Source organism: Botryllus schlosseri, chromosome 6, assembly GCF_051294905.1.
Source record: "Botryllus schlosseri isolate E-star chromosome 6, Bs_hap1, whole genome shotgun sequence".
NCBI classification, from domain to species: Eukaryota; Metazoa; Chordata; class Ascidiacea; order Stolidobranchia; family Styelidae; genus Botryllus; species Botryllus schlosseri.
The window spans coordinates 16,580,281-16,608,270 of record NC_137241.1 but is presented as its reverse complement, the minus strand read 5'-3'; the positions used below and the strand labels follow the sequence as shown (position 1 = coordinate 16,608,270).

At 40.3% G+C, this 27,990-nt stretch overlaps 1 protein-coding gene across 2 annotated transcripts; it reads right to left on the bottom strand.

The window, feature by feature from the left end:
- Positions 1-143: 143 nt before the first annotated feature.
- On the bottom strand, positions 144-27,582 carry LOC145441221 (1-phosphatidylinositol 4,5-bisphosphate phosphodiesterase beta-4-like). 2 transcript variants are annotated; one of them, XM_080319040.1, is made up of 32 exons: positions 27,021-27,581; positions 26,405-26,494; positions 26,268-26,330; positions 25,255-25,395; positions 24,642-24,721; positions 24,027-24,080; positions 22,909-22,990; positions 22,394-22,494; positions 20,847-21,016; positions 19,834-20,044; positions 18,329-18,505; positions 17,835-17,919; positions 17,683-17,773; positions 17,553-17,621; positions 16,370-16,453; positions 15,916-16,040; positions 15,667-15,741; positions 14,661-14,805; positions 14,521-14,605; positions 14,332-14,456; positions 13,319-13,473; positions 12,530-12,694; positions 11,648-11,852; positions 11,070-11,158; positions 10,878-11,010; positions 7,946-8,062; positions 7,768-7,883; positions 6,935-7,029; positions 5,738-5,825; positions 5,505-5,680; positions 4,256-4,412; positions 144-2,459 (listed from the first exon to the last, which is right to left on the bottom strand). In XM_080319040.1, exons 1-32 carry the CDS (start codon positions 27,102-27,104, stop codon positions 2,238-2,240), a joined length of 3,855 nt encoding a protein of 1,284 aa, XP_080175166.1. In that variant the 5' UTR covers positions 27,105-27,581; the 3' UTR covers positions 144-2,237. The 2 variants fall into 2 exon arrangements, with proteins under 2 accessions (XP_080175166.1, XP_080175167.1); XM_080319041.1 differs by lacking the exon at positions 16,370-16,453 and having other exon boundaries at positions 27,021-27,582.
- Positions 27,583-27,990: the final 408 nt, after the last annotated feature.

Here is a 27,990-nt window from a genome sequence, read left to right as displayed (position 1 = left end):
AAGTCAATTTCTTGCCACATGACATCCAGTGCACACAGACGCATACCAATCATAGTGCGAGGATAGAGGGAACACTAATCAAAAACCAAGATCTCTTTGTTCTCGCATGGGACGGTACAATCTGATTAAAACAACGATACCGCCGGTATGCCAAACAGTATTATTCAATGCAAAACAACATTACAGTACACGGCAGCATAAATACAAGATGAATCAGAAGTGATACTTCTGCCGGCGATGCGATACAGTGGATAAATACGACATCACGAGCGTATGATCTTCCACCAAAATGCGGGTAATATGTTGAGAGACTACAGAGAAACACGTATCTACTGTCTGGAAACAGGTGTTATAGTGTGTGACAATTGCGGCAATGTGTGAGATGTGATAAAGTGAACAACATTTCTCGCACAAAATTCGTGATTTGCAATTCCATTAAGCTATGCCGAGTAGTAAAGCGCCACAGAATTTACAATGGAAAGAAATCCAGAGGCCTCAAATTTAGGAATAGTTCGTAGCTACATGGTCTCGAGATGTCAGGACCTCTTATTAACTGTGGGCTGAAATGACTGTCTGGAAAAGCACTTCTTTGAATGCAGCCACTTAATGCAAGCTATCATCGCAGATAGGGTGGTGGAGACAAATAGATGGCAAAACGTCATTTTATTATTGAATTCCAATGGTTGGAGCTATGCGAAACCATCTATCTCTATAAACTACTAGATTCGACAAGGAGAAAATCACGATCACTGTTCAAATATAAGATTGAAAGAAAAATTAAATTATCTTAGATGCCAAGTTCAAGAAGAATCACTTGATGGCCACCTCTCGCTAACAAATAGCAGTATTCTACGCACATATTAAAACAACTCGTTCAATCACTGCATTACACCTGATCAACTTGAAGTACGAATTAGAAAAATTGTAGGTACATAATAGAGAAGAACAGTATCGATATACAGCGCCATTCATTGAAAATAATTAAACACAGCTCGACAAGTAAAATGAATCTCAAGTCCGAGTCCTTTACGAGGAGAACCGGGCGGTAATTAAAACACGCCGGACCGTGTAAAGTGCATAATTTTGAAACTAATCGTAGTCTTGACAATTACTTTTGAAAAATTAAAATGCTCTTGTATCAATCATGGAGCACAGTGCGATTGTGAGAATTTCCTGGTAGGTTTTCAGTACAGTAAAAAATCCCGACTTTGTGTCACAGTAACAAGCGTAAAATGGCAAAATAAAAGGTAACCGGACATTTGAAAAACATGGGTTAAGTCGGATTATTCCGTTCACAAATTGCGATGAGTAAGCAGTAGGCATTACATCTTCAGAGCGTGCACCATTGTATCAGATGGTAGCATTTGAAATCAAGGTAGCAGTTGTTAGGCGCAATAGCAAAACCATATGTAAATACAGAAATAAGGTCAGTGTAATCGTACCGATGGCGATGTGCATTACATGTTATCATTTGAGGTCAATGTGGAGGTATTTAGAATCGGCAAAATCTTTTATGATAACACAGATGGACATTTCCGATGACAAGATCTAATTTTTTAACCCACATCTTTTCGAAGTTGGATAAATGTCATGTTCAAAACAGTCACTTTCCACGGCTATAAAAGCTGTCTGTTTGCGATAGCGGTGTCGTTTTTATATTTATTAGCTAACGTTTCGGCATCATGAACCCCATGGTTTCCCTATAAAATTATTCTTATAGTGGGCTTGCGTCCTTATTTCGTCTTGTTTTACCCACAAGTAAAAGTGATGACCTTTTATTTAGTCATCAGGTAGCTTTTTGTGCAACATCAGACGGCAATATGACGCTACGATGAGGACAAGGCCTGGTTTTCAATCATTCAGCTTTCCAAATTTCAATTTCAGCTGCTAACAAATATTTAAGTGTCTGTAAAAAGGTTATGAGACACTGACATAAACCAAACTGGAGATCTAAGCACAAATCGGGACAGGGTCGAAATCTGGAATCAAACCAAACTGTTTCGGTTGCCGTTTCAACGCCACAATAATCAAAGAGCGACGGAAGACGTGATTTTTAAATTACAAACATCACACATCGCGAGGACAAAAATCGGGGAGTAAAAAAATAAAATGTCTTGAACGCAATTCTTTTCTGAACGCCGATGTGAAATGTGATGGGAGACGTTCTATCAGCGTTGTAAAGTGAAATGAAGGACGTGACAGTGAGATGCAATACGACGGATTAAAATCCGTAAGTGTCAGTGGTCCGATGTGATTTCGGACTCCAACTCAAATACAACCCCATGATTGCCGGTATCGGTCCCATCATCCGGCATCTTATTTTCGACAGCGCGGTTCCTGGCTTCATCCGCGGCCTTCCGGCCGGCGACGTATTCACGAATTTCGTCAACCAAAACCGGGGCTTGCTTGGCGTGGTCCTCTTCCATCGTTTGAAGCTGACGGGAGTGCTTGCTTGTCATCTGAAATGCAGATCGTCATCGCGTGTTAAAGCCAAAGGCCGTCAAAGTTGTGAAATTGTACTCGATTACAAGTGGAAGTAGCTATTTTCGAGAGATATCAAAAGGTAAGGTCTGGGAAGTACTACAGTAGGTAGTTTCAAAACTTATATTAGGTGAATGGGTTGCATTCTTCTAGCGGTTTACCAATGGAGGGCCATTTCGAAATTGCTGGGTGCATATTCGACCAAAGCATAATGAATAATGACAGCACAAATAAGTGCAATGTTCGAAAATATATTTGGTTATCATGATACAGGGGCTCTTTCGGCCAGATACTATGACAATTTCACTCATGAAAGTGATACTAACTTATCCCAAAATTAGTTATTATACAAAATCAATACTGTAAAAATGACATAGTTTTGCCCAAAAAATTAAGTCGAAGCGGAAGTGGTGTATAAACAAACCTGCTTGAGTAGGCCTAAGTAGTGCAAGTAGCCCAAACCTACATGAGTACACCGAAAATGTAGAAGTACATCCCTACTGACCACCTCTGGTTAGAGCTATGGTTCAAGGCAGGCGTGTCAAATAGCCTATACGGAAGGCCAGACAATTTCATCCGGCCCGCGACTAAATTGAAAAAGGCTCGTATGATCCAGCACATTTTTAACAAATGTTAAGATTTATAGTAAGACACAGTTTCACATTTGCTCTCAGGACAGCAAATGTAGAAAATGTTCACAGGCCACATTGTAAACATCTGACGGCACCAGAGGTGGTCAAAGTAGTCAAGAAAGCTACTCAAGTAGAAGTAGAAGTAGCAACGAAAAAATATACTCAAGTACGAGTAGAAATACTTCTTCCATGAGCCACCTAAAACTACTTGAAGTAGAAATAGAATTGACTGACTTCAAATCTACTCGAGTGAGTGAGTAGTTGTGAAAACAGTCATAATTCGTTCGCATAGACTGTCAAAAGTTGCAAATTGAGCTATGCGGAAATGTGATGAAATATTTGATATGGGCGACAATGCGGTATGACCGGAACTATAAACAATTCGGTACCTAAATTATATTCACTGACACTTTCGTGAAAACATATTTGTCACTCCATAACTACTGTGCGCGAAGCGCAACACAACTTCTGGGCTTTACTTGACTTTTTTGAATACGAAATGTTGGTACTCTGTGAAAACAGCCCCGAAATTCCTCAGGCTATCTTTCGTATTGGGGATTAAACTACTTCTACTTGACAAACTGAAAATATCGAAAAGTAAGTAAGTAGATCACAAAATATTACGAAGTAGAGAAAATCAGATCTACTTGAGTAAGTACCAGAAGTAGAGGAAAACTACTTGAGTACTTCCAAAAAGTAGAAGTACTTCGTTACTGAGCACCTCTGACGGCAACTCTAGTCACCATTACCAGCATTGACACAAAATTACGAGAAGACAAATAAGTACACGCTCAGTTCAGATTTTTTCTTGATAAATCAACTAAAAGACGCAGAGTCAAAAACGCCAATGCAAAACCTTTGTAATGAAGGTTACAACACGAATGAGGATATAATAATAGTGAGTATATAATAGATACAGAAAGAATGTGATTCAAACATCTGTGGTCGCACTGCTGTATTTAATGATAATGAACGAAATTCGAACGTCCGCATTTACAGTTAAATCAAAGTATTCCTCACATTGCATACGTACTACGCAGGGCCAACGGTCATTACAACTGAAATAAAGGAAGCATAGAAATATGCAAATTCTAGGCAAGGTTAATGTTTAAGTAGATTGCTTTCCAACGGTGGACGCTCACCATCTGACGTTCCTCGATGAATCTCTTGACGTTGCTGCTCTTCATCTCCCGTATCCTGCGATCCTTCTCGGCCCTTTTGATGGTCTTGTCGCTTCCGATCTCCTTGCCACCGAGGACGGAGCTCTTCGTTTGATGGCTCCACAGCTCAGCCATTTCCCTGCGACAGAAGAATAAAATGTCAGTCACCGTGCTTCAATTCGATTAGTATATTCTTTAGTCACAGTAGAAATGGTAAACACACACACAAGCAACCTCTATGGTGCTATAACTTATGCGCTTCCTATCGTGACGTGACTCATCTCCAGACGTGGTCTAAGTAGGCAGCGTTGTTGCTCGAGTAGAATTAGAAGTGACGCCGGAACTTTCTGCTCAATTACAAGTAGAAGTAGCAATTCCGGACACGTAAAAACGACTTCAAAGGAAAGTAAATAATGAAAGGGCAGAAAAGAGTCATGAAACAAGAAGTCTCTGAAAAACTGTCGAAGAAGAGCATGTAGTGTATGCAGACAAAACATACTAGAGTATTCCAGAAATCCAGAAGTACTTCTCACTGACTACCTCTCCTTATCTCTCTAGCTATCATATACCAATACCAATCCCGACTTGGTGATTTAAAATCAAATACAGAAAACATCTATTGGATACGTACAGCTGTTGAATACCTCCTTCCTCTGTGCATATGATGAAAATATTATATTACACAAAATTATATATGTTTGCAAATGCCGAGGGAAAAGGGGGGAAAGGAAGGATATTTTGAAAATAGACAATGTTCTAAATTCGAGCAGATTAATCGGGATAAATCTACACACAAATGCCAATGCAACAAGCATCACATTATCTTGCGAGTGTTAACTTCTCCATACGCATAAACATAAGCCAGTTACGGTATATTTAAGGATTTTGGATCGATTTTGTTTAATTCAGTACCCATAGGTGAATGACGACTTATCTGCAAAGCACGGGAAACGAATCAAAAACAAATGTTGGTGCTATATTGACGAATTAATGTAGTGACATAATCTGGTAATCCGAAAGGTTAATTATGAAGATTTAGGTCGTGAGACAGTGTACCAACAACTGAGTCAAGAAACAATGTAAACAATATGTGAATGCATTCAGAATACGGGATGAGCATATTACTCTCTACAAGAGAACAATAGGGGATTTTAAAAGGGGGTGGCGTCGAGCTTGGAAAGGGAGTGGAGGGGTCTTCGATTATACCCTCTGTCTATGCAACTGCCCTTACTTTTCCTGAGCGCCTCTCAGCTCAGCTAACGCCTTCTTATGTGTGTCTTCCAGTATCCGGTTCAAACTTTCCAATCGGTATTCCCAGTGGCGCTCCGTCATTTTCGACACGGTCTCCCGGTACAAGCTCGTGCACGACTCTTCGATTTCCCGCTGTCTCTTTTGAAGCGCCACAACCTGCAAACACAAGACTCGCGTCACGCCGTAAAGCACAAAAACCCACCGCTATTCTACCTTTGCTTTGTCGTCTGGAGGCAGTTTGTCAAGTCGAACTTTGAAGTCGTCGGCGGCGACAGCGGTACGGAACTTTGGGGCTATGCAGCTGGAAATGAGATAGGACAGTGAAGACCGCTCGCGAGCATAGGGGATAGCCACGGCGAAAAGTGGCCAGCCGCCCCCTTACAGCGAGAGATGTAGATTTGAATTGGAAAAATATGATTCCAAGACTTCGGCTACACTCGGAATCACCAAGTAGCTAACGCCCTTACTGATCAGTAGGGCAAGATTTTGCAACTTTCGCAACTTTTTTTTACAGCTTCCGGCAGCTTCCTAAATACCTCAAAAGTTATGTAGAATGCTGTTTTAAGGTGTTTGAAGGAATCTTATAGTGCAACTTTTTGGAACTTTTCTCCATTTTTTTCACGCAACTTCTTCGATTTTTCAATAAAATTTTTGCAAGTTTATTCGATTTTTCATGCAACCAACTTTCTACTGGAAATATTTGGAACTATATGTAAATAGATCGCTTGATTATGTCACTGTCGTATAAATTTGACGTACATTCAGGCTATATCGACGAAAATTATATTTTCACTGGGTCTATTTTTTCAGGCTATTGATTTTGTTGAAGTCCCTAACACTAAGTTTTACTAAAGTGCCTTGGATACGGATCGATTCAAGCGCCTCATAACCTGCTAATTTCAAGGAAATCGTCCATAAATGTAAATTTTTACTGCAACTTTTGTGAAAAATAAATGCAACTTTTCACGGATTTGACTGCAACAAAAACTTGCCATACTGATCAGACTCTGGCTGGCCTAGGAAAAGTAGCTTGGAATTTATAAATGAAACCTAATATCTAAATATTACCGTGTCCACTTAGCAGCCTATATAAACAATGTCATTCACTGCTGTCGATTTACAAATAATATGAATCCGCAGCAGAATATAGTTTAAACTTTTGGCATAGACAGCCACAACATATTCTGCTTCTCATTTGGCCAGTTTGGAAAAATAATTGCCAACCCTCAATTTGGACTCTGATTTTGTAATCTTGTACAACTTATAAACATGTCAAAGTTTGATTGATACGGACACGATAGAAAATAAGTACTAGCATCGCTACTCCGCTATTTAGCATATGCGTATTTGAGCCGATAGGAACTATTATTTGTATTCTCGATACATTGGACACGGGGAAAAAATTCATACCAGTAAGCCGTGACTCTGACCGGAGTGTCGTCGGCCAATCTCGCCAGCAAATTGGAAGACTTCTCCTTGTGCTTACGCTCCAACGCTTGGAGTTCCTGCCAATCGGAAGCCAGACAATTGTCGATGTACGGAAAGTGACACAGTTGACAAGAACTAGCAATAATTAATCTGCTGTTGCGCTAAAAGCTAATACCAAAAAATTTTCAAGTCATACACTGCCCTTTTCTATAAATATTACGATATAACAATTTGCACTAGAGGTCGACCGATTATCGACATGGTCGATATTTAGAGCTTTCCCGATTATCGATATCGGTCTGGACTGATCTGCAATTCTGTATCATATTTTGCTTTCTGGTTTATCCCAAATTTCATCGAATGTGCACAATTAAGCAATAATTCTTTTTAATTTCAGTTTTCTCGTTTGTTGTTCAGCTTTCTGTGGCATGTACAAGTGCCATCTTGCCTCATATATAATATTTTTGGTGAAATTTTTCTCTGCTCTTTTCATATTAATATCGGCCTATGATATCGGTATCGGCCTTGTGAGTGAGCCGATATATCGGTATCTGCCTGTAAAAATCAATATCGGTCGACCTCTACTTCGTACATATAAATCTTTTGAGACATCCCTGCTTGTGTCTTTGTAGTGAGAAATTGTGCTTCAACTACCGTTTAAAAATACTCTAGTGATTCTCGGACCTATTCTTTTTTACTTCTACTAGTAATCGAGTAGAAAATTACTACTCGCTACTACTACAACGATGACTACTTTGACAAACCCTACCAACTATGCAGGCGCTCGATTCCCTACTATTACACAAGAAACCCACTTTGTCGTATTTCGCCTGAATCCTCTGCAACTCCTTGGACTGAACGGCCAACAACCGTTGATAAACGGGGTCTTTTGTCAGTGTTTCCACCGTGATCGGATTTTTAGAAATCAAATCTGCGCAATAATCGAAAAGACTAAGAAACTCTAGAACTCCACGACGCTACGGCACGACCTACTGTTTACAGAGTTTTGCTGGGTCAAACATCCCGACGAGGGTAGGTACTGACGATGCGTTGTCTTGACGGAAGCGCCTTTTTCCGCGTCCTTGTTCTGCGGTGCGGTTGGTTGGATAACTAGAAAAGTCGGGTATATGTGTTTCTTCGTGGTAAGTTTTTGCTATCGGGAGTAAAATCATCAAGTGGTTGTGAATATTTTTGAGTATTATTTTATTTTGTGGTGGAGCCAGAGTGTAATGTTAAATACACTAGATCAGTGGTTCCCAACGTTGGCGATCTTCATAACATTCACAATTCCTGTGCGCATAGTAAGCCGATATGAGTAAATAGATTAGTCCCGAGTTCACTGACAATGGGTAATTGGACATGGACAGTTTAACGTGGGAAGTTGTAGGGTTACCATACCTCCTCTTTTAAGAGGATTTGTCCTCTTTTTTAACTTTTTTTGAAAGTGTCCTCGGAGGACGCATAAACGTTTTTTTTTAGATTTTGTCCTCTTTTTGAGAATTTTGGTCAAATTTACGGCCAAATTCGACTGAGATGCTGCAAATCAGCACCGAAGTAATGCTCCGACGGGTATTTCGGGCGCTGAGTCGGAACGTTGACCTTTATTTTTTTAGTCAACCACCTGATAATGTGAAGGAAAAACTGTGTTGGGCGCTGAGCGAGACAGTTCAACTTTTCGTTTTTTTTTTAGTCAACGACTACGAAGTGAGACAAATTTACCATTTTTCCAGGATTTTCCTCCGGTTTTGCAATTCTGAAAATTCTGAATAAGTTCCTCTTTTCAGATTTCCAAAATATGGTAACCCTATATTTGGCCTCCAGTTATTTCATTACAACTATACACTGGCATGCGGCATTACGCTACATAAGTAATCAAAACGAGGCCGTGAATAGAAAAAAGGTTCGCCACCCCTGCTTTAGTTGCTGAAGGGTGTTGTCGGGTGTCGTGCGCAGCTCATAGTTCAAATTAGAAAGAAAGTGATGATCATGATATTTTTTGTTGTATTTATGTTTCTTCAATAAAGTATCATTACTTTTGTGGTAACTATGCCTGCTGCCCAGGTTAGAGAACACGGCGTTGTATTGAGGTAGAGCTATCAAACCGTGGTTGTTAAACTGCGCTGCCTATTTTGATCACATTATTGATGTTATGCGGCCCGCGGCCTTTACGAACTTTGAAAAGTGGCCCGCGACCCATTTTGAGTCAGCGACCCATGGTCTAGAGCAGTGGTTCCCAACGTGGGCGATATCGCCCCCCAGGGGGCGATTTGTCGGTCCAGGGGGGCGAAAATAGCCAAGGGGGCGAAAACGGACAAAGGGGGCGATAGGGGGGCGATGGCGCGTTGAAATGGCTACATTGGCATCCATGACCGTAACTGCCACACCCAAGCCCCCAATTGAGATGGACGGCCCGAACTCGAAGGGGGCCCACAATTTTTTCTTGAATTAATATTAATTATAGAGTATTATTTTGAAAATTTAGGCAACTTTTTCAAAAAATCTTCGCGCTGCGCGCCATATCGTGGTCGCTTATTTCTTGCTTATTGGATACCCTTCCTCCAAGAAATAATACGCATGAGGTATAGAAATGGGCATCTCGGCGTCAGCCATTATCACACCATGACGCACCAAGACATATGAAGTTTCAGGCCTTGTAACATGCGACTCCGAGAAGTGTGCCAGAACGAGAAAACCTTGGCGGAAAAGGACTGCCCTTATGCTGACCGACTTCGATATATATACGATATACATATATATTTAATTGTCCATAGGCGCCTAAATGGCTGGCGCCAAATGTTCCTGTCCTGTTTAATCAGAACCCCACAAAAATGCCATCTCGCAGAGAAAAATTAATTGCCAGTGCAGAAATACCAATTAAAATCGTGTGCGTCTTTTAGTTTAGTACGTATGGGCTATTTGAATATCTTTTGACATAGCAGATAGGCCACGAAATGTCATTACGTAGCGAAGTCATTATACCCACGGGTCCGCCCGAATATGTTCAATTATTATTTACGGGCCCTACATTTTCCCAGACACGTCACTCAGCTTTACCGGTAAATCTGAATACATGAGCAGAGAGAGGATGAAAAATTGACAGCAACATTTATGCAATTCCTGATCATATTGACCGATTCAATCATGAATAATGGAAATTTTTCGCGCTTCGCGCGAATCAAGCCGACTAACTAACTATCAAGTCCAACAATTTGTGCTGGGAAGTAGCGGTAAAGAGGTATCGGAGGAGTTGGGTCTGAGGAGTGCCGAAGTTTGCTTTATCGCCCTATGGAGGCGGTCAAGACCAACGTATTAGGGGGGGGGGGGGCTGACGAAGTGCTGTTACGGTCCTTTGGAAATCAAGTCGGAGAAATCACCTTTTTTGTTAGTCAACTCACCAAAATGTAGCTGGAAAAAGTGTAATTTCGAGGTCGAGCCGAAAAGTTGGCCTTTTTTTTTAGTCAACTCGGCAGTGATTTCAGTCTGTATGCCCATTTTTGTGTTCCCAATATTTGGGGGGCGATGATCGGTGTGGAGTTTGAGAAGGGGGCGATGAGTCGAAAAAGGTTGGGAACCACTGGTCTAGAGTCAGACTTGTGCAAACCACTCATTTAGTTAGTCGACGGTCAACTAACTATTAATTTTTCGAGTAGTTCTTGCTATAGTAGCAGATTTGGAAAATTGAGTAGTTCTAGTTCTAGTTACAGATGCGCTTTTTGAAAATCTAGAAATTTGTAACAAATCTGCCTAGAACACTTATTTTTTACTTGTTGGAAATTGCGACGTAACTTTTACTTCTACTTGAGAACCAACAACGACTACTTTGACCCCCTCCGGTTGCACTACCCCCGCGCTAAGACACGAATTGGTGTAATCAACATATCCGCGGCTACAGGAACAACAAAAATGAAACGCAGTCGCTTCGTACTTGGCTCTGAAGCCACATTACGGATGGACGATTTAGCCGTGCCGGCCCGGACAATCTCGGACTGGGATCCTGCCCTTTGATTGGTCGAAGAATCGCTAGACTCGCTCACTCTGCCGCCATCTTCCAAAACTTCCTGAAATAAAATCTCACGATCAGCCATTGTTCCAGCGGTTGATACACGAATGCGCGTACATCGTCGATTCCCATGTTTCTCATGAGGTCCGCGCGTTTTTCCGAGAGCGACGTGTATTTTTTCGGGTCGGCCAGAGCATTGACGAAGTCTAAATGAATACAATGGTTTAAATTTAGAGATGATAACCATGGAATATCGATTCGCAACGAGTCACCTCCATCGGTCCAACATGTCAGAGACAAACGTAGATTAGGATTTGGAAAACTAAATGGAAATGAAATTATAGCCGGAGTTGGACAAATTTTCAACAATTTTCATTTACATTTCAACGAATTTTAGCCATGGCAGGATTTAAACATGATATTTGGGATTCGGACTAAAATACTAAATTTGCTAACTGTTACATCCACGTACAGCACAGAGCAACGAGTTGTTGATATACAAACTTATTTTGAATTCTCAACTAGTTGTTGGCTATTACTCCTAACGGGTATCACCCATAATATTGGACATTGTCTGTAACGTCCGTCACTCGAGTCAAAAACGCAATTTTTAGCACAATCCACAAGAAAAGAAAAAGCTATCCGCAAGCCCTAGCTTAGACAGAAATGTGACATCAGAGCAGAGAGACACACACCCGACATTCCGTCTGGAACATAGCTCTTGAGCACGATATTGCAAAACAAAGCAGCCGGATGCAGGGGATGGCCGCTGCTGGAACGCAGTGTGATGTAACGATATCCGCACTGCAACGCATCCAACGGTATCACCCGTTGTCCGAGTAGTTTTCCATTTTCGTCGAGAGCCGCGAATCTCAACAGCGCTAACGACGGCAGTATGACCTGTGTCGCGAAAATCGAATGAATTTTAAGAAATGAATTGACTCTTGGAGGCGCAGAACTTCAATGTTGGTGCGATAAAGTGCACAATTATGACAGGCATTCCACGCACAACATAAAGATCTTACACAACATACAGATCTTGAAATTATACACTTCTCAACACTAAAAGTTAATTTATCAAGGAGAATCACAATTTCGATACAATTTTCGACAGTCGAAGGCTATAAACCTCAATCGGTCATATCGCAGCGTACTAATCTAAGTAGTAATGAGAGCTATGTACGTTAGAGAAAATGACATGCCAGTGACGTAGCGATCGACGCATACCATCTCTGAAGTAGTAATCCATCAAGAGCATTGTCACAGAGTGCAACGAAGTGGGCAAATGATCTTTGATGTCATGTAGTACTGGCTTTATATTCTTTTTGGTCGCATAATAGTGTTTTTTTATTTGAACTATCTACATCATTTAAACTATTGTAAGTCATCATGAGCGATACTTGAATACACGACTCAACTCAAAATCCTAATACTCGATTCAGAATTGAGTCACTCAGACTCAGGTACTCAAGTTTGCCCTGTCAGTCTCAGCTGAAATTACTCTGGTTTATCTCAACACAAATTACACAATAGCGATTTTTACGAAAACGCAGCTGTGTTGCGTCGAAGACGCCTACCTTCCTGAATACAAACGGCTGCGAGTTATAAACCGGGTTCAGTCCGTTGCCGGACACCGTCTTCGTTTTGAACTCCTTTCGGATGGTGTCGGTCGACAAGCCGTGCATGTCCACCTCGACGCACGTGCCGATTTGTTTGTCGGACAGGAAGATACCGGATATAACCTGTAGCGAATATGGACGCCCGACGTCACCATTTGTCAATGAATTATGATGTACGAAAACAGGGTTGTAGACAGGCACGACATATATCAATGACCGTCTTGTCGTGAGGATAACAAACCGTGTCTGTTACAATTTTTATGGATTTCCCAGTCCGATAACTTTTGGCCATGTTAATTCAACTATAGCCACAGGAAGTCCGGGTCAAATAGACAATCGGGAGCAATCGTATATTCCAACAACAACACGTGTGCAATTTGCATGTGCCGTAAGGAAAAAACTTAAATAGGAGCAGCTTCAATATTAAAGCAATGTACTTCAGCCTTGTCGAAATCAGTCAAGTGAATGAGTACAATATTGGTGTCACTATTCCACATAATCAATCGTTAAAGTTATCATAGTATTGTCAAAATACATTTACTTTACTTTTTACTAGGGTAGAGTTTGTATGCATCGTATGCATTAGTGTATTGTTGCATATACGGCTTAAGCCATACTTTTAGATTACACTCAATTTTAAAATGGTCAAGTTATCAAACACCATAAACATCATTTGCAAGGTATCAAATATTAAATAATGTTGCTTCTGCTAAAACAGAGCTCAAGTCACACAATTGTGTCCCATACCTCGATAGAGCAATGAGCGGCAATGACGCCGTCGACCGGCGTTATTGAGAACGGGTCGAAGCTACGATCTTCGCGCCTCATAAATTCCGGTTTGAGAAGGTAACCGCAATTGCCGTTGAATTCGAACCTTCCCTGATTGAGTTGGGTGCTGAGATCTGTCACGAAAAGGCTCAATGTATTCAGATTCAGAAAAATTAAATTTCACTGCATTTTTCTTATAATTTCTGTGAAATGTTAAATCTTCCCGATGAGGGCAGACTTCCAATATTGACATAAAAAATGCAATGAATGCACGGTTGTGTCAAATTCAAAATCTGCACTGCCATGTAGGCTTTATCTTCAAGTGCTATCATAGTGGTTAAAAGCCAATTAAACCATGGAAATCATTTGGCTTCATAAGGGATGATTTACGTAGGGGAAATCGTAGCTACACTTCCGTTATCATCGATGAGCTCGTCCATGAACCGTTTAAGATAATTTAAATCTGGGGACCTACAAACATATCTACCGTTTTACACATTCAAGGACCACTAAAATAAAAAATCAGGCATCTATCACCGACTAATACCGACAAACCGATGTTATGATATGCTTGGAAGCAGTTGAATGCTAGAAACCAAAAATTATCAACGCATGACATATTCTACGTGATGTGGCTCTTTAGAGCCACAGATTACATACAGTGTCTGAAGGGGTTGTTGAAAAGCACATTAAAAAGGTGCAAGTAGTTGCATATACTTATTCAGACAGCGAGGTCGAAATTATGTCTTATGCGAAAACAAGGGTCACAAATACACTTTACCAACCGATATTTCTTTCTCCATTAACTGCTGGAGTGTGGTCCTATTTGAAAATCGTTCAAGTGCTGAGTCAGCATCGTTTGTATAACAGTCACACTAATTGGGTCGCAAGATATTTCTGATTAACATATTCGAAACATAACTTACAGGTAGCGCTGAAAAGGGAACTGACATGACAGCTACCGCAGCATCAATAGCGCGCCTAACAGGTACCTGATGTTTGAAAATTCAAAGACACCATCTGGCAGCCGGCGTTCCAGAACACTTGAGGCGTGTAATTGCTCGAGTCAACACGGTTGCCCTTTGGGTAGATGCGGCTGAGCTGCCTTTTGTTGTAGCTAAAAGCGCAACATGACGAAACATAATCATTTCCCGCCCCGCAGAAGATAATCTCGTTCTCACTTGACAAATTCGATCGCGCTGGTCTTGAGCAATCCGAAACCCGTGGACTCGCTAAAAGACGACATCTGATAGTAGAGTTTTTGAGCTGGAATACAATTCGTCGTGAGCTGAAGAATCTCTCTCTCTCTCTCTGGAGGTACCTTCGGAATGCTGGAAGCTCTGGAACTTCACCGATTGGCAATAGTTGATGAAGGAGGACAGAAGGGGGTGGATGTTTGTCGACGATGTTTCCACGTATTTGTAATTTCTCAACAGCTCCTTCTCGTCTTCCTCGCTGAGGTTGTTCTGTAGTTCAAAGGTCAAACGTATATCCGGTATAGAAAAACTCAAGTCCTAAAACGCAACTATACGATAGTTTCGCTTTTGACTGTTTTACAGGGTTACTGCCAATTCCCAACTTGGTCAATAACGAAGTAATTCTACTTTTACAGAGATCTCAGGTAGTTTTTACGGAATACTACGTACTTTTTATTCAAGTAGAAAGTAGTTTAGGCATATGTTTTCCTGTGATATGATTTGGGTAAAACAGTCCATTTTTGATAGTAACTGAATGCTTTTTCGATCCGTAATGCCATTAGTTATTTTACGTTGGTCGCGAACACACATTCATTCAAGACTAACCACCTTCGATCGACTGCTAAAAGTCGTGGATATCTCGACCAAATCTAGTTTTCGAAGCCTTACAAACTCTTCAGTATTTACACGACGCCAATGATAACGCAGCTTTCTGTCAGGGAAAATCTGAACAGCAACATGGCGACATAACCCTGGTAACAGCGCATGGTTTAGAAATCACACCCGATTAGTAGCGCCTTTGCTAACTTCCGTTTGTTAAGTGGTGAGTCGCGAGAATTCGGTATTGGTCACCAGCGACGGAACTTGCCCAGTAAATCTCGTCCAAATCTACTTCTAAAGACCAAGAAAACCTTTAGTGTTCAACTTCTATTTGACATAGGTTTGAAACGTCTTGGATATCTCTACTTCCACTTTATATAGAATAGATATTTATGGTTGTGCTTTTAGACTACTTATGCAAACATCAATGTCTACTTTGAACTCCTTTGAATTGTCCCGTTTCAACCACCGACAAACTCTCTAAATCCATTGAGTTCACAAGGCAACAAAACATAAAAAAAAAATATGAACCTTTTTCGGTTTGGACCTTCCGGTTTTCGGAATCGGCATAACCTCGCCAGCGGAATCCGTCTTTTTGGGCGGCACCTGAATAATTCATGAAATATACACAATTAATCGCTGCACATTCGCGTAATTCACATCTGAATCAACTCCCGATATCGCCCATCCGCTGTCAGATACCGTGTTATCGCAATATAATTGGCGAATTTACAGCGAAAGGCATTTCCGATGACACAAAATCAAAGTATGGAGACTCACGTCTCTTTTGAAACTTCCGTTTTCTCGCGGCAGATTGTCAACATCGGGGATGGTTTTACTGTTAATATCATCTTCCTTAGCAATCGAATCCGCCTCTGGGTCTTGTATATTATCTTCGTTGGCCGCTGTAGTACAAAGTAGAGTCAAAGTATGCAACAGCACACATATTTACCGAGATTTTCCTATCCCACTCAACAACAGATATACTCTGCCGTTTCGAAATGTCAGAGAGGGACTAATTACATTTCAGCAACATGGAGACCGTACCAAGTCTCCCACGGGTATTACACCAGACAGAAGTTACATATACAGTGCGAGAGGAAGAAAAAAAAATCAATAACAATACACGCAATTATTGCACAATCCCTGACCTCCTCCATGCACGTTACGGCTACATTAGTCACAAACCCAAAAATTATACAGTGTCAGAAGGAATTGAAAGGAATCAACTCACCGACGTCAGGCTCCTCCGAAATGCCGGACATTGGATCGGATTTACTGAGTCTCGTGAATTCGGGATGGGCTTCCTCGACAGAAGCTACGCATTTTGATCGAGAGAGAAAAGGCAATTGAATACACACACAGTCGCACATTGTACAGGCAGACTACGGTCAAATGCAAATTACGCATGCCTACGATAATCTGACAGAGTGCAAATTATATGTCTCCATTCGAGACAGTTTGTTGAGATGAAACCAAATTGGTGGCGAAAACACGGATTTTCTACCGACCTAATGATACTTGTTGGAAAATAGGGTAGCTGAACTTCAGTATTGAGGTCGATTTGATAATAGGCCTACTTATCAAAAGGCAGACCAGAATTAGTGAAATATATGGGATTTAAGCCATCTACAGAATCAAGAATTAGCATACCGGTCCTGTAATATGAACATCTACAAATATCCTGTAATTACTTTTTCCACTCATGAAAATCATGCCAAGCGATTAATCGCCCATGAACCACAAAGAAGGGAATTCTGCTAAGTCACATTTCTAATTATATTGCAGATGCCAACAAGAATCCGCAATTTCTGCAAATAATACACCTAGGTCACATATTGCATTTCAGCTACATCATAATCAAGTACATTTATCAAGTTTGCTGTCAAGAACATGAAACCCAAATGCTTCACTCTTAATAAATATCATAGCCTAGGCCCGGCATAGCAGACACCACTGTAATCCCATGTATAATATATCAACATTAGAAGGCTTTCAAGTCCATTAAAATTCAGTAAGTAAGAAAAGGTCAATTTGGCAGGTAAATTCACTGTTACGGCGACAGATCTTTCAAAATATTTGCATAACAGCAATGCCAGATTGAAAATTGAATTGACCCGCGCCGCGCATGGATTTCACCGTTACGATTGTGAATTATGGGCTAGCCCTATACAGCAAATTATCCCGCCCTAGCAGACACAATAGCGTTCAAATCAAAATGCTTATTTCATGCAAAATATAACGTACAATAAAACTGGCAACCATGAATATGATGGCAATTACCGGTAGGGCACAACTAAATGTAATATTCTTGTGATCTAATTCTAGCCGAATTATCGTCAAACATGCACTCAAGACGTTTCTCAATATGTATATGCACTTTCTAGAATACACTGCGATAACGGCCAAGTACTCACTGGATTCGTCTTCGGCAACTTCGACGTCTTCCAAAATCTCCGAATGACGATAATATCGCTCAAGCTGCACTGAAATTTCATCGCAAACACGTTATCATCCGGTTACATAGAGCCTGGTGGAAACGCTCACCTTTTTCCACATCGGGCGCAAGCCGTTTGTTTTTAATAATAATCTTTCCCTTCAATACCGATGGCGACGGCAGTGGCTTGCCGTATTCCAACTAGCAACACGGAAAGGAATATCACAAATTTACATTTCACGACCAAATCAAACCGACTTACGGGATAGGCATCGAGTGGTTTCTTGAGCAATTTAGATCCGAACACTTCTTCGCAGTATTTTGCCAGCTTCAACTGCAAAGGCTTACTGGAAAAGCAACACACGTCTGTTAGCAGTGAAAAGATATTTTGAGAATGCATCAGCGGTATTATTAAATTTGAGTTCCAGTAGCACGCCAACCACGTCCTCATAGCGAAAGCGACACATTTTCTTCTACAGTTAGATAAGGCCATGTCCATTTGCATGACGACTCATGCAACGCAACACAATTTCCCAGGAGACAATTTTCAGTTCAACAGCCACTTTCGTTAATCTGAATTTGATTATATGCACGAGAAGCGATTCTAGCCTCGACAGTCCGCCGTTTCAAGTTCAAACGTCGCTGCCGTTCCAATTCACAAAAGAATCAAAAGTAATTTTACTAAACGAGTTCATATGCTTTCACAGGCGGTACCTCAAGCTTTTAATATTGACAAGAATTCAAAGTAGCGCTTACCTGCAATGATTTTCAAACGACAAAATAACAGGATAGTCAGATGTCACAAACGCCATGTCGTTAATCGCGTGCAAGACGTTTATAAAAAGGACATCGGTGCACATCGCTTTGCCGTGCGTGATAATCGGTTCGCCCTGGTTGTCGCCTTTGCCGTCCCAACAGTCTAGCTCGATGCATCTGAAATCAGAGAAAGCGTAAGTACTGTAATACATGGTGGGCAAAATGAAATGACCTGGAATTACAAAACAATATTACAGCAGTATGTTTGTTCAATTGGAGTGTGTTCAGACTGGTTGACCTCTCAAGTTCATTGCTATCTGATACCGAATACTCTGTGTGTGCGCGTTAGTGTATGTATTTTTATATATCTAATGTATTAAGCTTGCATTGAGGGTCATTTAGTTCGTATATTACTTTCATTCATGCCATAATATTTCAACGCATGCCGCAAATTTTAAAATAGCCAAAATCTCGCAACGGACAAGCTAAACACAAAGTGACAGCTGCCCGAATCATTGTTGGAAAGGAATTTGAACGTGTGACATGCCATTGACCGATGGCGGGGTCAATGTCAGAATATCGTATCTTGATAAGTAGGGCGACTTTTTTTTACCTAAAACGGAAGATTTTGACCTAAAAAATCCAAATTTTGACATTTTTTTACCTTAAATAACTTAATTTTGACAAAATTTTGCCCTCATGCATGCAAATTAGGTTTTTTTCCCACATGATGTTGGAATTGTACTACTTATCTTCATTTCTGGTAGGAATTGTCTGTCCTTAAGGAGTAGTTTGGCATGAAAAAACTTTTTTGACTTAATCACTGATAACTTTTACATGAAAAAACTTTATTTTAACAAAATCTGAACCCATGAAGAATTCCAGCAGTTACTTCACGCATTATGATAGAAATAATTAAAATTTGTTGTAGTACAACGAAAGATACTTTCCTACATTCCCGGGTATAAAGTGCCTGTCCTTATTAAGTAACTTGTCAAGAATGGAGAAAGAACATTCAACAGCAGCAGTTGTTGGCTGGCAACACTGAAGTTGTGCGTATACAGTTGGTGACACACCGTGTCCCTTCATTCTGACAATGTTGTCTACAACTAAATCCCAATTATTCATCATGCGCCTCTTGATATAAGAACCAATGCCCAAAGCCCACGCAGTCTTCCTTCATTTAGGTATTGCAGTACGTTGAGCATTACACCAGGTCAACCTATTTGTTTCATTTGATCGTTAGTGATTCACAATGAGCCGACAATGGGCTGTCTACAACGATAGGCCTATAAAGTAGGCTACAAGTTGTAAAATGCCAAATCTGATTGCAATCTTTAATCTTTTCGGTCAGTTTTTTGATTGGAAAGAGCTTGGATTACAATAGATCAGTTTATTCTTCACCAATTTCCAGATTTCGTGGCAAAAGTAAGCCATCGTTGCTGGGACGATGGACACGAGAAAATCAGCAGTGCCATTTCCGGAACTGCCCACTCCACACTCGCCTGCAACCCGACAGCAGGACCTGCCGGTACATTTCCACCGACGAATCGCCCATGAACTGCCGTCCGTTGAGATAGGTGTTGTGCGAGGAATTGATGGAGTAATGGCACAGCGGCTGATCCATGTCTTCGAATACGGTGAGCTGGTCGCGGTGAATGGCGCTGTTCTCCAGGCTCGACAAATAGCTGGCGAAACCTTCCAGAGACAAGCGACCTGAAGGGGCGACAAAAATCATTGACGCGCTTTGAGTAGGTATTCTCTTCTACATTGGGATGCGAGTATTTCTTTCGTTTGCACACATTTTTCAATCTCTCAAAGGTATGAATCTTTTCAGTAGCTACAATGTACATCTTTTTTGATTTTTTATATTTTCATTTCGACACAAAATGTAGAACATTATGACCAGAGGTGGTCAGCAACGGAGAACCAACAACCTACCTGAGTACCAACGAAGACTTAATTGACCCCCTCTAATGATGACGGACAGCAAATAGCAATTATTGTTTCCTTTTTCTACTTTGGTGACTGAAATACTTACCGAATAGTTGATCAAATTGAGATTGTCGCGATTCCGCCTGGAAGCATTACATTGCAATGCAATGATGCAGGGACGGATTTCGGTAACATTTCGGCAAAAAAATATCACACAACTTTCCACCACTTTGCTGAGAACATTTGATATGAAGACTTAATTTGAACAAGTGTCGCGTCCAAGCCTCGTGTGAATAACATGTAGTTTGCACTACAATGCTACAAAGTGCTTGCGACCACACAAGTGCATTCGCGTGGCAATTACAGTTGCCGAGAACGTAGCTTCGTGCACACCTATACGATCGCACTTTTATCAAACTCTCGTTTTGACCGTCAATTATTATTGCAACTCGGCAAGCAATCCAATATCCTTAGACTTGTAATTAGATGTGGCAACTAAATTATAGTAGCCATGTGTGCGTCGCAGTCGTTTGGGAGGAGTAATTACAGCGTCGTGTCTTCCCGAAATAGAAAACCATTTCACCTTTCTTCGCCATTTCCGGGTCCGGCTCGTACTTCCGAATCAGGGCTTTCGAGGTTTTTTCGTCGTACATCGGAAACAGGATTTCGTTGAGACGCGGGTCACGCTGGTGCTCGTTCAGCCATGTCGTGAGAGTGGCCGCTTCCACAAATCCACTCCGGACGCCTTGCGTTCTGGGTAGAAAACGCAGCGGCTAGATTTGAAGGGTTTCCCTAAGCAGCACTGTCACACATTTGCGAAATTGACTACCCACGGCATGTCTTCCAGGCGTGCTAACAATACCAGAAGTGGTCAAATTAGTCGGCAGTGATACTCTGTACAAGTAGAAGCAACGCGATAAATTTCTACTTGTGAAGTAGGGGAGAGGAGGCTAAAATGAGACACTTGTTTGATATTTCAACGCGACTCAAACAGTAACGCCTTCTGAGGCTTAATTTTGGTACCGATGGAAAGCCTGTGATCTGTACTATTTATGAATATATTTTAAGTTGTATTGAACAACATACTCCGGGATTTCTCTACCCTCAAAAATCCTCCCTCGAATGTCTCAACTTACCCCCAGGTGAGGGTAAGATGAGACACCAAGCTATTCTTGTCCATTACACCACCAATTCATCCCAAATGATGAACCAGCATCATGATTGAAGTGTAATAATCATATGAAATATATCACTTTAAAAGGAATTTGTATATCATATACGAATTTAAATGACATCGAAAACATATTATCCGTGGGATCCTGCAAGCTGCAACAGTAACAGTTTCGTTATTATTCTGTCTTGTAATACCACATCTGGTCATCTACTAGATAAATAATCTATTGTGTGTGATGTGAACAGTAAATTTAGAATATTACGAGGCTTTCAATGGAATGACATTATGGGAACAACATAGTTGAAGGAATCTGTCCATTAGAAAATTGTTGAATGAAAAAATTCCATGTCTCATCTTGCCCCGTGTATCATCTTTGCCTCCTCTCCCCTAAGTACTTTACTTGGTCGAAGGAGTGGCTAGATTAAAAATTGCACAGATTATCTAAAGCATAATGGTGGATGACACTAAAAATATGTGCAGCTTATGAAATATATTCAGTTACCATGACAAAGGGGCTGTTTCGCCTAGTTTCACTCAAGAAAGTGACACAAACATATCCCAAACTACTTCCTACTTCACAAAATACAAACGTTAAAAAGTAGTTTTGCTACGGAGAAGAAGTAGCCTAACATAACAACTGCAGTTCAACCTTTTGCACAGATCAGTTGAAAATCTTCACGTAAGATGGCAGGCAGCAATTTGCAAATTAATCGCAAAAAAACTCAGAGGCCAGAGCAAGGTCAATCAAAGCGTAGCAGCCGATTACACACGAAATTGGTGTCTGCCAACGTCTTGATATTTCACAATTCCCAGATGCTATCAGAATTCAACAACCGATCACACGCAACAATGAAATCCATCAGTTGATTATCGATAAAATCAGCAACATTTTTACTAACACCCCTAATACAAGTCAGTACACTGTGCTAAATTTGTGTTATTTCGCCCGCACTCACATGGAAGTAAATACTTTTTGCACTTCGGATCTCACGGTGATTTGCTGGTAAAATCGGAAAAACTTCTCGAATGTAAAGTCGGCGGCGTTGATCAGATCGTTCTGTAATGGAATAAGATTATCTCGGCCCACTTTCGGAAACTCTACTTCCGCCGACGTTGGATCGTGGAATACTTTTGTTCAACTCTGGAATCAATCAGACCGCCTTCGTGGCCCAAGCTGTCTAATTTACAGGGTCCTAATTGCTTCAAATTAAACATTCTGCAAGAAATTAAGGTGATGTGTTTCACATTCGTTTATCGACATGCAATAACAAAAATTCTGTGAATAATTAATAAGTGTATGGGAAGCATCAACAAATGCTACATGGCCATGTCCCAATAGTACTAAGTCTATGAAGTTTGACACGGGACAATATCTCTCAATCGCAGTACAGTTTAGTTGGTAATTCATATTTCTGTTCAGCACCAACTGCGCACTAAGTGAGAGAGAACCGCATCTATGCAAAATGCTAACCTTGGTGTTGGCAAGGTCCATATCCTTGAGTACTTGTAATGGAAGTTTGGCATTCTTCCCGGCTGCGAAGGGTCTGGTAATACTATGAAATAAAATTGCGTAAGTGAGAAGTAGATAGGTATTGGACTGAAGATTCACTATTTCCATATATCGGTTCAGGGGGTGGATGTGTGAAACAATAGACAAATGTTTTGTTTTTTTTACATATAATGTACGGTACACAAATGGCTGATGTAGACAAATTCTTCTCCAGTCAAATTCGATGGATGTTCATTGTTCATGATCAGTTGTTCACCTTACTTGCAGTGCAAGTGGCAGTCATTTTTGGATGTCATCTACCTCTGCCAACGTTCGATTCATATTAATTTTACAATAAGACCATAATATATACCGAGATAATTCAACCTCACTTGTTCCGTACGCAGCTAAACAGTGGGAATACATTCAATGGTAATTGCAGACCGTATTTGAGTATAACGAGTAGGAGATTATGGCATTTTATTGCCGTTTATCAGAAAAGTGTTTGAACCTACAAAATGATAATTAAGTCGTATCCTTGGTCACAGTACTGAATACATTGCCTCCATGACGCTAAATTATTCAGATAATTATTCCTAAAACGATAACTTACCTCAAATTAGTGACGTCAACTAACCGAAACAATCATATTCCTCACCGCAGAGCAACGATACACTTATTGATTATATACCGAATTCACATTTATGCTTTATTGTCACACTAACTCAGCTAAAAAGGGAACATAACCCCACAATCTACGAGCTATTGGCGCATGATTACTTCCATGATGTCACATCAGAAGGAAGTGCTAGAGACAGGCAATTAGAATTCCACAGACTCATGAAAACAGACACTTCAAATGCGGTATAATTATGGCACACAAGTCGTGATAGGCACATTGACCCGCTTCTGATAAGTGTAATCAAAATCGATGCCTCACACAAATATTGGAAATAGGCTATAATCTTCGTGCGGGATTCGTTACATAAATTCTATGCGAAGATCAAATATTGAAAACAGGATCCAAAAAGAGAATAGGAGCACAAATACGGAAGGTGCACAGCATGTCACTATAAAAAGGGCATTACATTATTACTAACCTTTTAACAGTCATCTTTCCATCCTTATTAGCCATTAAACACAGTTTCGTCCAGCTGAAATACAATAAATTGGTATCATTGCAAACCCGATTAACTTCTGTATAGCTAGAATTGGTTGAACCGCCCATTTACAATAAGGTTCTTGTTTGAGAAATTTTAAAGGTCCGAGGACAAAATATGACAATGTACAGCAGAAAATGCTTCATTCAAACCACAGATGTGTGATAGCGTGTTGCTATAAATTTTATGAGACCCCACATACAAACGTTTGTCTCATAAATTTCAGTATCACGACGCAACAGAGTATTTGCCAAATTATGACATGATCGAATTGTCTAATCTCTATTACATGTGAACTATATCAATACTTTAAAGAATGTGGATGTAATGAAGATGAATTCTAATATTCCGTGCCAAATAATACTTATGAACGGATTTAAATGAAAATGAGTCTTTATTGTTGGCTGCTAGTGGACTAGTGGATCATCTATACTGAATGCAAATCAGAAACTGACGTAACTAATCGACTAAAAGGGTACCAAATATCAGCCTTTTCTCAGTGTTTACCTTATTCACTCATCACAATGCAAACAAAATAGTCGTGGGCAAACTTACTGCTTTGTCAGTGCGAGGTTGAAAGATATATTGTGATGAAATCGGTTGAAAATAATTTGTCGAAGCCCCGAAATCCATTTCTAGAATGAAAAATTGATTTATATACGCTGTAGGCTCACTAATCCACTTCAAATAAAAAAGGCTACAGAGGGATAGAGCCTTATAGAGAGAATGAGCTGAAGTAGATATATCATGGAAATGGCAACAAGCGCAAAGTGCATCCCTTCGTAGAATCAAGGAATCAATAAATCAATGCAATATGAAAGAAAAGGCTGTTTTGGAATCATGCATATAGCGACATGATTAGTGCTTCCCACAGTCGAACTTGACACTATAATATTCCCACATACAGTAGCTGCTTGCATGCAGTCAACATATCGAAGAAAGCTGATGGTAGACAGGGCTAAAGTAACTTTCTAATCATACAAATCTCATCTAGAACCTCTAACAGAGTACAATCGGGCCGTAGAAGAGTTTTATTCTTACATTTATAATTCAAATATTGAAATTTGCTGGGGCCCTTACCGGATGTCTAGAAAATTGATTGATAATTTCAATTCCAAGTGGTTCAAGCAATATTTATCCTGTCATGAAGTGAAACTGTGTGACTTACTTGAGCAGTTCCCTCATCCTCTGCGAGGAGGAAGAACAGAGAATAGTTGACCATATCACAGCCACAGACAAGAATGACAATTCTATTTTTGGAGTTTGTGCTCTTCAACTGCATATCAAGGATGCCATACGCCTTTTGATCCTGCAAGCAAGAAATATTGGCAAATCCGAGAGTCCACTTGAGAAATCTTATTGATCGGCAAGTGAAGTCACACATGCATTAGAGATCGAATATGAAACACATGCACAAATCGACAGTGATATACAATTTCCCATTTTTCTCTCCATCAATATTATTACTAAGATTGAACCCGAAATCATGAGGTCACTTACACGGCTTGAAATGCAGTGCATGAGCGTCGTTATTGACGTTGTCCCCCATTTATCACAGAAAGTCACAATATATAGTTCTCCGGATGTACATATTTTTACACATAGCTTTCAATAGCATATCCCCCTATTGACCATTTTGTGGGTAGTCTACATACTGATGGAAGTCGGTCTCTCGAGCCAGATCTATTTCGAATATTTCTAAGACTTCATTAAACTGAAGTTGACTAGGGTAGCTTAAGAATCCTTCTGCTAAACTTGCATTTGACTTATGATTTGAAAGCACTACTTCTACTTGAACAGTATGGCAATGGTCACTTTAGGTCTACAAGTCTTAATCTTCGATATATTATACCTGTTTCAGATATCGATTCAGGTACAATTGGCTATCTAACTATACTGTAAATTGAAATTTCCAATAGGTCGGTAGCCTAGATCCCTCTAGCAGTGATAATTACCTGTGAATTGTTCAATTATCATGTCACTAGCCTAAAAAATAGCTTAGCCTCTCTACACAGACTTCAAGTCCGCCCCTAATTAGTTGTGACTCAAGAGGCTATTATTAATGACTCAAAGAGTGATTTGATGTTGAACAATATTTGCAAGTGCACTAAAGTATAACTATTTTAATTCAAGTGATCCCAGCTGTGAGAATAGCTTAATGAAATATTAATGCATCTGCACCTTGATCTGATAGCCTTTAATGCAGGCTTCCCTAATTTGATTGCAGTCCAGAAGTTGAGCTTCCTGTAAAAAGATAAAAACGCCAGTAATATCGAAACTGGTTGCCAAGTTTATTTGTGTTACTTGAGTAGGCCTACCTGATCTTGAGATCTCCAGTGAAGGAAAAATCCATAGCCGTCAACTTTAATATGACACTTTTGCAAGGGCTGTATTCCGGATGTGAAAGTCTAAAAAAGCAATCTAGATAACTAGAATTTGTAACTTGGATAAATTACCATACTGAGCAATAGAACACCACAGTTGTATTGATAGGAAATCTTTACATAGAAGGCCTACACAAAATGGTATTCCATCTATAATTTCAAGAAGAATGCATGCTGGTATGGTGATATGTGAACAACTGAACATAGAATAGAAAGTATTAATCAATCAATCAATCAATCAATCAATCAACCTGACTTATAATAATGATCAATGCCGTAAATGAATCAATTGTTACCGGCCATCCGACAACACCATTCAATTAATTTTGAAGTTTGCTCTAAATTTATGACTGTTTCTTCACATTATTCACTGTGATGTAATATGATACCAAACTTCACGGTGCAAATCTTGCACTAGCGCGACGATCACTCAGCAATCGAATCGTCACGTTTGCAGAAAACACAATCAAGAAAAGTTAGCAAAGATAGCGGTAAAAGAAATACAACTATTAATAAGAGGCACTATAACTAATAAACTTGACACACTTACGTCCTGACACAGCTGAAAATATGCTCCTTTCCGTAAAAACTTCGGCACTTCAACTCTGTCATCCCGATCAACCAATTTGGACATGGCGTTTTTAATATCTTTGTGTCCTTTCTTCAATTGCACATAGTAGCACTTAGTTCAAGGTAATGCTGCATAAATCATAGTCTTCCAACATTGTGATAACCAATACTCCTATCACGAACAACTCTAAAATATATATTCCGTAAAACAAGAAATAATTGTCGTTAGACGAAATAGCGACAAGATTTTACAGTTAAATAATCGACTAGTTTGAAATCTGTGCATCGTATGATAACAAACCTCATCTGACAGAAGTAGCGAAATTAGTGCGCGAGCTCCTGAAAACGAAACATGTCGCTCACATTTACACTGCTTGCCTCACATCGGTACTGATATATGCCGCATCGCAGCTGACGCCGTTGCGTGCTTATGACGAGCGAGCGGTTTGAACATCGGCGCATTCATCGGAGTGGTCGAGATATGAAGAACGGCATTCACGCAGATCGCGAAAATATGGCGAGCTCAGAGCACTTATCATTTATTGGATCAATGTCATCCGTCGCTCTATGTCTGAAGATGACCGGCCTGCTATATATCAGATACGCATTTCATGCCAACTTCTAGCACTTGAACGCCGTCCGCATGTAGAAAAATTGCACGTAAGTTCAGAAAAACGCGAATGCATTTCACAACCCACGTCCACCTCGTCTATTCCATTACATTATTGCGACAATCATGATGTAGTCTAGTTTCATCAGCCGCTGTCGTTTCTGCATTACTTATGAATCCACTAACATGATTGCATATTTTACGATGTATTATATACCCTTGCTCAGCGTGACAAAGGCCATCGATATACAGGTAGAATATATCCTGTTGCATCTCACATTATGCTCCAAATTATCTGTGCCCAAACAGTTAAATGGGGTAACGTGGATTTCTATGTCGC

Excerpts from the sequence above, each read along its gene's own strand:
- LOC145441221 (XM_080319040.1), bottom strand. The coding sequence starts at position 27,104 with ATGTCCAAATTGGTTGATCGGGATGACAGAGTTGAAGTGCCGAAGTTT. Across the intron at positions 26,495-27,020 it reads ATTTTCAGCTGTGTCAGGAC|ACTTTCACATCCGGAATACA; the intron begins GTAAGTGTGTCA and ends TTGCTTTTTTAG. Across the intron at positions 5,681-5,737 it reads CTCCAGACGACAAAGCAAAG|GTTGTGGCGCTTCAAAAGAG; the intron begins GTAGAATAGCGG and ends TTGTGTTTGCAG.